General features: G+C 32.2%; 1 protein-coding gene across 1 annotated transcript in view; it reads right to left on the bottom strand.

Annotated features, from left to right (window-relative positions):
* Positions 1–13,696, bottom strand: part of GABRG1 (gamma-aminobutyric acid type A receptor subunit gamma1) — a 49,190-nt gene that overhangs the window by 19,732 nt on the left and 15,762 nt on the right. The window contains exon 2 of the mRNA XM_074227473.1: positions 3,691–3,911. Within this exon, the coding sequence (XP_074083574.1) occupies positions 3,691–3,911 (221 nt within the window). The remainder of the gene's footprint in view (positions 1–3,690; positions 3,912–13,696) is intronic.

Genomic DNA, 13,696 nt, shown 5'->3' with positions numbered 1-13,696 from the left:
GGTTGGGGCAGCTAGGTGACACATTGGATAGAGCACCAGTCCTGAGTCAGGAGAAGCTGAGTTCAAATCATGACTCAGACACTTAATAATTACCTAGCTGTGTGACCTTGGGCAAGTCATTTAACCTCATTGACTTGCCTAAAAACAAAACAAAACAATTCTTTGTGGTTTGAAAAGTACTTTTATATGCATAAATTTAAAGTTTCTATGAATCCAAAGATTAATAGTTGGTTGTGAGCAAACTACTCCTTATTACCAACAAAGAACTGCTTAGAAGTTCAAAGAATGACAGCAGTAAGAAATATGACTAGGATGAGTGGAGAGTGGTGGTGATACATAGGATAATTGATGACGATCCTCTTGCTCCCTTACTAGTAGAACAATGTCAAAGATCATGGGAAAATGACCTGAGGTAGACTGTTAAGAATATTTGAAAAGATATGGATAAGAATCAGAAATGATGAGCAGTGACATATGGATTAATCATTCCTGGGAGACTTTCTCATTTTGTTAATAATACTAGGTCTATTGAAGGACCAGATCATTTTATTAGACACCAATGGCAAATTATTACATGCATTAGAGGTATTAAAAATGAAAATGTATTATTTTCTAAGAAATGAGTTACAGGGGCTGCTAGGTGGCACAGTGGATAGAACACCAGCCCTGTTAGCAGGAGGACCTGAGTTCAAATCCGGTATCAAACACTTAATAATTGCCTAGTTGTGTGACCTTGGGCAAGTCACTGAGTTCTCACTGCCTTGAATTAATTATTTTTTTTAAAAAGAACTGAATTGTAATTTAGTTCAAAAGCATATGCAATTTCACTTTTATCTAAACCCAATTGTTTCTGGGAAGGATGAGTGATGTAAGGCAGACAAAAAGTTTGAAAACTGCAATGGATAGATATTCAAACATCCAAAACACTTGGGAGGATTGGCTGGAAGCAACTGGACACCCACCTGTACTCTTTGTTAGAATTCACTTCACTTAACTGAACTAAACCCAGAAGAGGTTCAAATCCTGTGTTCTGAATAAAAAGCCTCCAGGCTATCAGTAGTTTTGTGAATCAGCCAACAATCCTATTGTAATATCTAGTTAGCTTTAATAGGTAGTTTATTTTTCTGCCTCCTCAGATCTAGGGATTTAACAATAGTACCATATTTCCATTAAAATAGTGTTCAATACTGGTGTTATCTCCACTGGGAAGAGCAGAAGACTCAATTTAAACACTAGCATCACCCTAAAGTCACTTTTTTAAAGAAACTGAGGTGCAAATGGGTATAAAGTACTTTAAAGGACATCTTATGACTTTTAGATAGATGAAATAGATCTTAAAAATGATTTGAAATTGGTTTGTGTGTTCAATGGAAGTTTAGATACTTGACAACTTTGATACTAGTGACATTATTTGATACTGGTGACATTTAAGATTTAGTATATTTCACAAATTAAATACAACAAAAAAATTTTCAGCAGCTGACAATTATCAGCCACTTATATCTGGTAATGGCAGACCAGAAAATGTATCCAGAATTAACTGTTATCTTTTAAAATGTCTTTTAATCCAACTTATGGATTCTATTTGTTAAAATGGAAATTTAGAAGAAATTCAATTAAATATAAGTAAAACTTTTCAGGAACTTATAAAGAATTACTTCCCAGTATACATTTAGCATATTTTATCTCAAACCATAATATTCAAAATGTGCTAATTTATTTTGATTTAATAGGAAAATACCACCCTATTTAAGGCTTTTGTTATTTGATTATAAAGGTTCATTGAACAACTTTCCTTATCAGTTGATCTGAAATTGATACCAGAATCATTTTGAAGTGGCATTTTCAAGTATTTTAATAATTTCTTCTCAAACAAGTGAATCAAAGACCTCTGAGGTGCCAAGCACTACCTGCAAAGTATGAGAAGGGCATTTCTGGAGAAAATAGATAGAAATCATCATGGAATAACAAGCCATACATATTATATACACATTTGATGTTATAATTTTACAAACTAAGAAAATTATAGGACTCATAAGGACGTTGAAATCATTTAAAAATATATCTTGGAGCATAGGTTCTGCTGGTTTTACTAGGTTTCCAGAAGAAGAAATTATTTAAAAACTAAGTCTTAAAATATATTAATCATACTTCCACATAATCATAAATCTATGTGTAATATATTATTAATATTTTAGGTTACAAATAAAAACATGTGTGACATGTATAATATGTAAAATATATTATTTGTTGCCAAAGAAAGTACAGGTTACACATTGGGAAGGATTTACAACAATCTATCTATAGCTAGACATGCCTCTAGAAGTAGATTATTTTCAAGGTTTAAGAATTAGAATTTTGCAATAGAGTCGGAATAAGCTATTGAAAATCTCCTTGACTTATGCTCATAATTAAATGATACATAGACAAAGACATATAGACATATATACATCTAAAAAGAGCAAGAGGTTATTAGCACTTTAATTTCAGCCTGGCATTTATGATTATCTTGCCATATCCTGGGAGTTGAATTTAGTGACTATAAGGGGATATGGGTAATACAGGCAGAGAGATACTTTAACAGACCATTTATAAGATATGTAGAGTTGAGATTGGAGAGCAATAGTGTTAAAGGACATATAAATGATTAGTTTTTATATTTATATATATATGTATATTTTATATTTATATATATATATATATATATATATATATATATATTAAGGAATATTTTGTGTATATGTATGAGACGAGGCAATGTCTTTCCAATGGAAAGGGACCGTATAGATCATTTACTTCACCTCCATTTTAGAGAGAAGGAAACTCAATAGGTTCACTTTTTAAATACATCAAAGAGACATAAAATAAAATACTATGTGAGGTTTAATGGAAAAGGAAAGGGTAGTATTCAGAAGTAATATTTGATTAGTAGTTGAAAGGTATATAGATATTCAATAGTTGGGGTAGAAGAAATATTCTACAAATAGGGCCTAATATGAACAAAGTACAGAACTTGATAAGCAGGGGGGTAGGTGGTCTGGAGGGAAGATATTAGAGTGATGGAGAAGAGTTATGCAAATTTGCTGAAACATAAATCCATTATTTTTTTAAATGAAAAGTGCAAATATGATTTTTCTAAACATCATATTTCTAGCAAAGTTTCCATGCAATGCAAATTCATGAAAGAAAGGGATTTTCAGAATGTTTAGAAAGGCATTCATGGATACAAGAATACATGATATAAGCAGTCTTTGAGTATATAATCTTTATAAATGATGGACAAAAAGCAAGGTATTATACAGACAAAGTTCACATCATTTCCCAAGCACCAATTAAACACCATGTTTTTGTTCAGTCATTTCTGACTCTTTGTTACCCTATTTTGAGTTTACTTGGCAAATGAACTTTTAAGAGGTTTGCCATTTCCTTGATTGGCTCATTTTACAGGTTAATGGAGGCAAACAAAATTAAGTGATTTGCCCAAAGTCACACAATGAGTATCGGAATCCAGATTTCAATAGAAAAAAAAATATTTTTGACTAAAAGCCCCACCCTCTATACATTGTATTACCTATGTGCTCAAACAAAACATAGGTTTGTCTTTGGAAAAAATAGATTTTAGAACATCACTATTAATAAAGAGACAAAGATAAATATCTTTCTATTTTAAAAAAACAACAAAAATATTACCTTAAGGTATAAAGAACTCTTCCATCACTCCATATTCGAAGCAGACGGTTGGGAGTTGTTATCCAATGAGCATCTGATTTTCTTGAGTTTCTGAAGAAAGTATCAGGGATCCAAATTTTCCCAACCATGTTGCTATTAAGCATCAATACTTTCATTGTGCTATTAAATCTTAAACGACTATCAAACCAAGTTTGGGCAAAAATTATATCTATGGTATATTCCTGAAAAGAAAACCAGAAATATATTGGCATACTATGATTTTTTTATATTTGACAATTGTAGCTTTCATTTTCTTTTCATTTACATGGATGCCAAGCTGTCCTATCAATCTGTAAGCTAATGCCACAATGGTGAATACGTTAATGCTTAGCACAGGAACCACTTAGTGATTTTTTATTGACTAAAGCTTATTAGAATTTTCTACCTTACCAAGGATCTAGAGTTCTTTTTTTTAAAAAGTATTTTATTTGCTTTTTTCAACTGCTACATGCAATGCTAGCTTTCACCAATCATTTATTTATTAAAGGGTTTTGAGTTTTATATTTTTCTCCCTCCCACCATTCCCTCCCCCCTCTGCTTGACAGAAAGCAATCTGATAAAGGTTCTACATTTATGACTATGTTAAAAATGGGTCCATATTGATCATGTTTGAAGAGAATACTCAATCTAAATGGAAGAAAGAGAACATTAGAAAAACAGACATAATTCACAAGACAACTTTTAAAAAGTTTGATTTTCATTCAAATTCTAAGATTACTTCCCTGGATTCGCGTGTTATTTACCATCATAAGTATTTTAAAATTGACTTTGATTATTGTACTGCTGAAATGAACATATCCATCGTGTTTGAACATCACTCAATGTTGTTCTTACAATATTCTTCTGGTCCTGCTTATTTCACCCAGCATCAATTTAATCAAGTCTTCTTAGGCTTTTCTGAAATCCTGTCCCTCATGACTTTTTTTTATAGAACAATAGTGTACCATCACATACGTATTCCACAATTTGTTCAACCATTCCCCAATTTATGGACATTCACTCAATATTCAATTCTCTGTCACTATAAAAATGAGCTAGTATGAATCATACATGTGGGATTTTTACCTTTTTTCATGATCTCTTCAGGATAAAGAATCAGTAGTGGTACTGCTGGTTCAAAGGGTATATACAGTTTTATTGCACTTTGGGCACAATTACAAATTGCTCTGCAGAAAGATTGGATCAATTCACAATGCCACCAGCAATGCATTAGATGTTCCTGTTTTCCCACATCACCTCCAACATTGACCACGTTCCTTTTTAGGATCTAGAATTCCTGTCCAATTTTTGAGTCATGGACCCCTTTGAAGTAGATGTCAGGATGAAAGCAACCATAGAAGCTAACAAACCAAAAATCCATAGTGGATCCAGATTAAAAGATCCTGGTCTAATGTCAAACTTTGCATATAGTCTCTTAATATGTATATAATATTATAAACTAAAGCAAATTATTTCCCTTTCCATTACAGAACCATAAAGTTCTTACAAATAACAGCATCTATTGCAAGAAATGACCAATATCATTCCCTTATCTCAAAGAAATGTTTATTTCCAAAATTTGTGTTTTTCATGAAAAAATGCTACATGATATAGGGTAAAAATCCTTGATTCTCCTTCCGTCTATCATATTTAATTTAATGTTCAGAGTTGTTGTCAATTTTAGTAGCAATTAGCATGTATGCTATCTGATTAAAATATTGAATCTAATTCTCCATTACCTCTGGCTATTAAATTTTTTTTCACATATTCATCACCTATAAATCTCTCTCCTTTACCTCTCTTTGTCACTGTCACTTTTTATATGTGTATATAAATATATATGTATATATAAATGTTATATGAATATATGCATATATTTTATATAAACCACAATGTATTACCCAACTTTCCCATTAAATAAGCTAAGAACTAGAAATACACACCAAGGAACTAAGAGTAAGATAAAAGTAGGATAATTATATTTTAAATACGAATAATCAGGTTTTTTTCAGTTTGAGGAATTTCCAGTGAGGGAATTCCCTCTACTAATACAAACAATTTGATTACAATATAAGATATATGTCTTAGGGAATTATATGAGGGACAGAGATTTTAAACTATCTGTCAAGCATCATAGATTTAGTATGACTTGGAAGTAGGATTTCAATGTTATGCCCCTGACTTCTATTCCAGTATTACCTCTACTATGTCTCTTAAGTCTCGTGTAAGAAATAATTATAGTTACAATGGAAACAGAAAACATTTAGCTATGATGAATTTGTATGATTTTTAAAAGTGATTTAAATACATTTTAAAAAGCCTTGGACATAGAATGCTATTTCTACAAAGAAGACATATTCTTTGTTCTCTAATTAGTATTCCCTATTTAATGGTTCATTGAATTAAGGAGGCTAGTTTGTTCAATTTCAAATGTAATAGAAAAAATATTAAGTTATCCTCTTTATTGAACACAATTTATTAACATGGTAATAAAATCTTTACACTCTATGTTCCTACTTTCTCCACTGAAATCCTGCTTGGATGCTTTATCAAGACTTGGCTATGGCTTTGTATTCTTAATGGCTATGCAACAGAATGCTAGCAACAGATTAGGTCCTTTGAAACTAAAAATGCGTGGAATTGAGACCTGGTGATATGTTGTAGATATGTCATCTACCCAGTTATGAAGAGTAATCTCCCCTCTCTCTCTCCCAACACACTCAAGGTAATTTGTAAAACTTGCTAAAACACGGAGCAGTTGACTTAGAATCAGTGGAAGGAAACTCTACACTATGAAAATCATAATTCTTTAAATACTCCTTAAAATACCTCCTGGAGACTTATGTATCCAAAGAATCAAGTAAAAAAAAATATAGGGCATCTTGTGTTTTGTTATTATGGCTAAAAATTCCTATAATGGACATTGATATTATGTCCTAGCGAACTCTTCTAAATTGGGGAACTTTAAAAGCTGAATAATGACATTGTCAGGTTAGTATTTATGATATATGTTAATATTTATTTGATTTCTAATCTCTGGGATTACTTAAAACTTTGAGATATTATTCTGTGATATCATTTCTAATATATATATGAATATTGAAAAAGCAAATAATAGCAAAATAGTAGTGGTGTCAAACTCAAATAGAAATAAGAGACACTGGGAGCAGCAAAAGTGGCACAGTAGATAGAGTCCTGGCCTTGAAGTTAGGAATACCTGAGTTCAAATCCAGACTCAGACACTTAATAATTGCCTAGGGTTGGGCAAGTCACTTAACCCCATTGCCTTAAATAAATAAAATTTGTTAAAAAAATAAGAAAAAAGAAATTAGAGACACTAAATTATGAATAAAAATCCTTGCGGCTGCATATTAATGTAAAAATTTTGCAATCCCATATATATTTATTTCTTTTAATGTTATATGGCAACATATTAAAAATCAAAAAGCAATTGCATATTATTCTTGTTTGTGCCCCACCCAAGAGTGTTTTAGACCACTTACATTCCATTTGAAACTTTTGTTCTACAATCAATCATGGATAAGATCATATAATTGCCTAATTTACATCTTGTATGTTTTTGGACTATCACACTGATTTTGGATCAATTAATGAGTACTTGTTTTTTCTAACGATGATACTAGAAAATGAATGTTCTGAAAGGCAATTACAAAGTGACTACTCAAGGAAATTGTATTACTCACCATCTCCTATTCAAACTCTCAGCTTTTATAGATCTTTAGTTAACTCCTGTCCTTTCTTGTGCCTGGTATAGCTCAATTCCCTAGTTTTTCATAATGAACTCTTACTCATCCTTTAAAGTGTAATGTAAATATTTCTTTGTCCATTAAGTGTTACCTGATTCTTCCCTTCTCCTGTATATCCTATAGACCATATTTCACACAATCTTCAAAGGATTATGGGATAAGATGTTTAGAGCTAGAATTAGGGCTGGGGAATGGGGAGGACTTAGCTCTAACTCCTCGAATTTCATGAAAAAAAGCAGTTCAGAAAAATAAATTATTCAAGGTCATCAGGAGAGCATATGACAAAGCCAGGATTATAGCCCTTGTTCTATCTAAATCAATACACTTTGATTTAAAGTTATCTAAAGTCCTTAGAGAGCAAGCCTAGCGCTCTAAGATGTTAAAACACTTGTCCAGCTTCATCAGTCTAGTATATTTGTATTTAAGAAGAGCCTACATTAAATTCTGTGCTCCTGACTCTGTAGCCACCTCTCTATGCACTCAGCCTTGCTACTTTAAGTGTGTATAGTACAGATATGAATCCTATACAAATAATATGTACTTTGCATATCTGAGAAGCAATATTGTGTATTAGATAGAGAGATGACCTTGAGGATGACTTGATTTCCAATGGTATCATTCTCCTTCTTGTCATACCTCTGCCATATAACAACTGGTTTTGTAAACCTGAACAAATAATTTAAGCTCTGAGGCCCTAAACAAATCCCAAGACAGCAAAGTGTAAAGGTGCCAAGCCAGTCTGACTCAGTAGAGAAAGGTGTTTTTTTTTTAATTTTTGAGTTAACTATTGGAGTTAACTAGGTCCATTCTTTTTCCTTTTCCCTAAACACACACACACACACACTCACACACAAACACACAAACACATACAAACTCACAAACAAACTCATAGAGAGGCATAAAATAAATAATATATCAAATATCTCATGATTGAATTATAATTATTAATTATTTTTCATAGTCAAATAATATCCTATAGTTTTATTGCTATAGTGTTATTCCAGATCTACTCTTTGTCCCTTAAACTAAAATTTCAATGTTGGATTAAAATCAATCTGTCCAAATAACATTGACTTGTTATTGAGTTTTAGAACTGTTGAGAGAATACATTTTAAATTAAAATACACAAGTCAGTGGAGCAGTTATGTTGATAAGACTTTTCATGAAAAAAAAATATCGCAATCAGATGTGAACATTTTATAAGCCACAAGAATTTCTCTCAGTAATAGGAGTTATACATATAAAAGTGCTACCTCTATTGGGGGAAGCACCTCTTGTGATAACAGAATTGTTTTGTTTAGCCTTATGTAATTCAATTCAAATGTACATTAAGAATTTCTTCATTTGAAGCTGATGAAGCAAAAAGCAATCCTGCTTGCACCATTCTCATTTACTTTATCTATTGTAGCAATCTGCTTTGCAACAATTTTTCTGCGCTAATGTTTTCCCCCTCAAATACACCTGCAGACCATTCCACCCCCTTCACTCACTGGTTCTGGTATTAATAGAATTCCTTCATTCTTTTCCCCAAAGATAATTTACTATTCAGTAGAATCTAGCTGGTTATATTCAATGTATATAATAGTCTGTTTATCATTCAGGAGATATAAATTGCTTCCTTGCTAGAAAAGGGACTTACATGATGGATTTTGTCAATCTTCCTCAGTTAATGCATCTTTATTTATACTGAGAAAATATGGTTGCATCATATTTTCTTCACCAGTGTCTAGAGCACAGCAATGATAATGATGGCAATAACAATAATAGAAAATATTATTAAACTATTGATAATAATCATATATGCTAAAAGTTATATGTGATCAACTTTTTTTGAAAAGTATTATTTTTTGCATTATTTTATTTAATCTTCACAATAACTTTTGATAGTGAGGAAAATGATGCCCATGAATGTTATGTGACTTCCTGGCTATCACACAATTAGTTAGTGATCTAGGATTCAAAACCTGGTTTTTAGATTACAAAGCCAGGGCTCTTTCCTATACATGAAACTGCCTTTTTGCAGATTATGTTCTAAATAAATGAAATCTGGTTTTAGGAACTCTAACTCCTAAAAATCAGGAAACCCCAAATCTCTCTATCTCTCTCTCTGTTTCTCTTTTCAAATATCTATTAACATAAATCCATGCAGAATAAAAGAATATCATGGTTCTCTCAGTAAGGAGATAAACTCAGTGTAGATGCTGTTCAAGATATTGAATCATTCATCTACTCAGTTATCTGACATATCTAATTGAAGAAATTATATTGTCTTCAGGTCTTTAACCTGTGCTGAAAGGTTTTTTAGATTATTGTTTTTCTACTAGCAATTTTCTTTTATCTTGCAACATCTTGTGTACTACATTAATTTGGGGTCTGATATTTTCTTGATCAAATTGAAAGGGAAGAAGGAATGAAGCATTTCTTAAGCCGCCACTGTTAGCCGGTTACTGTGATATGTGCTTTACAAATATTATTTCATTTGAACTGCATAAGTACTTGAGGAAGTAGATGCTATCCTTATCTCCATTTCAGATTTAAGGAATTGATGCAGACATAGTAACTTGCCCACTTCATAAAACTAGAAAGTGTCTTTGCTCAAATATGAACTCATATCTTCCTGGCTACAATCCCAGCAATTTTTCCACTGGATCACCTGGCTGCCTCTAAAAAACCAAATAATTTTGTTTGCTCCACAGTGCTTAGCATAATGTCTAGCATATAGGAATTGTATATTGAATTTGTACTAACATAAGTAGCAAAAGAGCAATAGCAATAACACTTTCAAAAATTTGCATAGCAAAGGTTCCATTTACTTATATTATTTTTATTTGATTACTAATTCTTCTTAAACTTACTTTATGCTATTAATTCAATTATTTCATTTTGCAAAATAGAATTTGGAGACATTGTTATTCCCTATTTATAATCATTTGCTAAATCTTACAGGCAGAATTTCTGGTCTTTAATTTTTTTGAAGTTCATATGAAAATTATGCTCAATTCAATTCAATAAATATTTCTCAAGAGTCTACTGTGGAGTAGACACTAAAAGAAAAAAAAATACGGCAGAGTCCCTGCCTTAGAGGATTTGTAGTCTTAATAATGAGAACATGGAGTCCCAGATATCTTTAGAAGATTAGAAATACAAGTTAACTATAAGTACCATAAATATATAAGGGAGTTATACACAAAGTATTATCAGAAATGGATAAAGGGAAATCTGAAGCGATTATATCCTCCTTAGAATAGGTTTCGTGGAACAAAATTCCACCTAAGCTGTTAGGAAAGGCACAAAAAAGGTAAAAATAAATGGTAAGTAAAAGTCATTTATTACAGAGATGGAGGTCAGTATGAGATAAAAGCAGGATGAATTTTCTGAATGTTGATATTGTAGTAAGGGAATATATCAAAGACTAGTAGACAGAAAGATAATGTAGTGCTTCAATGGACTGAAACTTTCTCTTCATGAAAATCAGAGTAGCAAAGACATTTCTAATGTTTCGGTTGCAAATTTAACATCACTGACTCATAAAGAATGAGGGCAAATAACACAAGAGTCTCTCATTTTATGTGTTAACAGAAAAGGTCTAGGGGAAAGGAAAGGTGCTTTATTGTTGTGGATATTCCTGCTTGGGTTTTTGTTTTTTGGTTTGTTTTTAATGGATGGGTTCTGAATGTAGAGAATGATAATTGTCAAATGTCAATTTAATTTGTGCCTTTCTTCTTGCTACTCTCTGGGCTGGAAGATGATAATCAGAATAATCTCCATTATGGACTGGGAGGGATTTGCTTTGACTTATGCAGCATTAGTTCCTTTTCTTCATAACCAAAATGTCAGTGTTTTAGGGTTAGTGTATGGAGTGTCCTCCTGACTCCGTGGCTGGTGCTTTATCCACTGTGCCATCTAACCACTCCACTACATTCACTTTTTAAAAAAATATCTCATCTATTTCTTTCCCTTAATCCTAACTCCTCATTCTGAAAATGACTAATGTGCAAACATATTTAAAACAATTGTACAATATTAACCTATTTGTTTTCCACTGAAGGGAGAAAGTGAGAAGAGAGAGTAGAAGGAAATTTTGCAACTTAAAAATATACATATGCATATTGATGAATATTTGGAAAATATTTGGAAAAATAAAATATTAATTGAAAAAAGAAATAGGCATGGTGGTATTCCAGTGTCTCCTACATATCACAATTGATACCAAACTTCTTTAGAGATAATTTTAGACTAGAGTATTCTTGTATTGCTTCTTCTAACCTCCATGTGTTTGCCTTAAGTGTGGTCTTCATTAAATAATATTTTAGGTAAAACAATAGGACCAGATTTTTTGTATTTAAACAATAAGTCTAGCCCATCCCATCTGAGTTGCTCTCTCTGTGGTACAACTTGAATGCTTGGGAATTCAATTCAAGAAAGGACTTTAGGGTGGAATGCTTTATATTACCAGGTGATCAGTATTCAAGGGGTTCAAATGGAGCTAAATGTACTAGTAATGAGAAAAGCAGGATTCAGATCACATATACCTGAGAACATGCTTAATGCTTAGCATTTATTCTGGGCCTACAAAGCAATAGATAAGCTGATCTATAATGATGTCTCTGTTTGAATGGAAAACCAAATAAAAAGAGTTTTTTAAAAAAAATGAAAAAAAATCATGATAAAAATCTCCCCTTCTCCATTCTAGGAGATCCAGGGTCCTTAAGTCTTCTAACCTTAGACTGTTCTAATTTTCTGAGCACCAAATGCAGGCAATTGAAGTCAGAAGTGCACAACAGCTGTACACAGCATCTAGTTAGATGGATTTCTATTATTACAAAGAAAATTTTATGATCAGCAGCATATGGTAGTGGAATAACCCAGGCCCTGTAATAGTAGCTGTTCATTCAAGTTCTTTTTTTGGTGATCACTGTTTGACTCATTTTCCTCAAGCGGAAAAAGATCTAAGTTTAAATACCTTTTGGTGTCTCTTTAAGTTCCATACTTATCTTGCTATATAGCAAATAGGTGTGAGAGGACAAATGGGTGTGAGAAAAGATTATTAATATCCAATAATTTGGTTGATGATTCATAGCTCTCCGCTTCTTCTAAAGTCATTTAAGAGTTCAATCTTTTTCTTCAGAAGTTTGTTGCTGATCATGAATTGGCATGATCCCTCCTCTCTTATGTTCAAGGACCCACCCCGGTAGAAGCTATTATTTCCTGTTCAGAATTGGTTCTGATATATTTATTTGAAGAGAAAGCCTAAAGCTATGCCTGGTCTGGTATAGAGATTCTTTTCCTATCAAGAGATACTCAGTCCTTCATTTTAATATACCCCACCTCCAAATCACATTAATCAATCATATTTGATTGCTCTTTGATGGACCTTCTACTGTTTTGAAGGTTATATAAATTGTGTTTGCTCCTATGATTGCCTTTGGTCTAAGAGAGTTAGTCAAAATGACTATTCTTTAAATAGCTTCTTGGCCTCATTAACAAAATGAATGTATTACCCAGAAAGTCTTTAACCATTTAAAAATTGTTTCATGGGGGACCTGGAGCAAGATGTTTCCTCATTGATCTGATATGTGGAAATTCCAACACATAGAGTTAAGAAAAGCTCACCACTGAGAAAGAAGCTGATGGAAGCAGAGTATGATCACATATGTATGGCAGGTATATGATGCTTAGTTTACATGATAGTCCTCTCTGTTATTGGCTGACATGCCAAAAGAAGGAAGTGAGTCTAAACCACATTGTGACTACTATAAAACCTAGACCCCAACTTGAAACATTGGATATATCAGGTCAATCTCTAAATTATTAAAAAAAAAAGTTGGGCATCTAAATTAGCTACTAGATTAAGTTATGCTTCTGGACCAAAAAAATTATACAACATAACAAAATAATATCAAAATGGGTATCTTGATGACTTACTTACAAAGAACTAAAACAATAACACCAATAACAAAATTATGCTCATAATAAAAACATTAGCTTTGTCTAGTGAAATGAAGATTGCAAACTGACTCCATTAATTTGACATTTATCATAGAATCTGAAAAAAAAATTAATTAGTTTGTATCAAGGTGCCCATAGATATAGACTCAGATCGTATTTCTTTCCCAACACTTAGAAGTATAACCATATTTTACCTTTTTTGGCAATACAATGGAGTTAAGTGACTTGTACAAGGTCACACAGCTTAGCAAGTATTAAATGCCCGAGTTTAG

This window comes from Macrotis lagotis, chromosome 3 (assembly GCF_037893015.1).
Source record: "Macrotis lagotis isolate mMagLag1 chromosome 3, bilby.v1.9.chrom.fasta, whole genome shotgun sequence".
Lineage (NCBI taxonomy): Eukaryota > Metazoa > Chordata > Mammalia > Peramelemorphia > Peramelidae > Macrotis > Macrotis lagotis.
The sequence above is the reverse complement of the archived record's forward strand: the minus strand, read 5'-3'. Positions and strand labels throughout refer to the sequence as shown.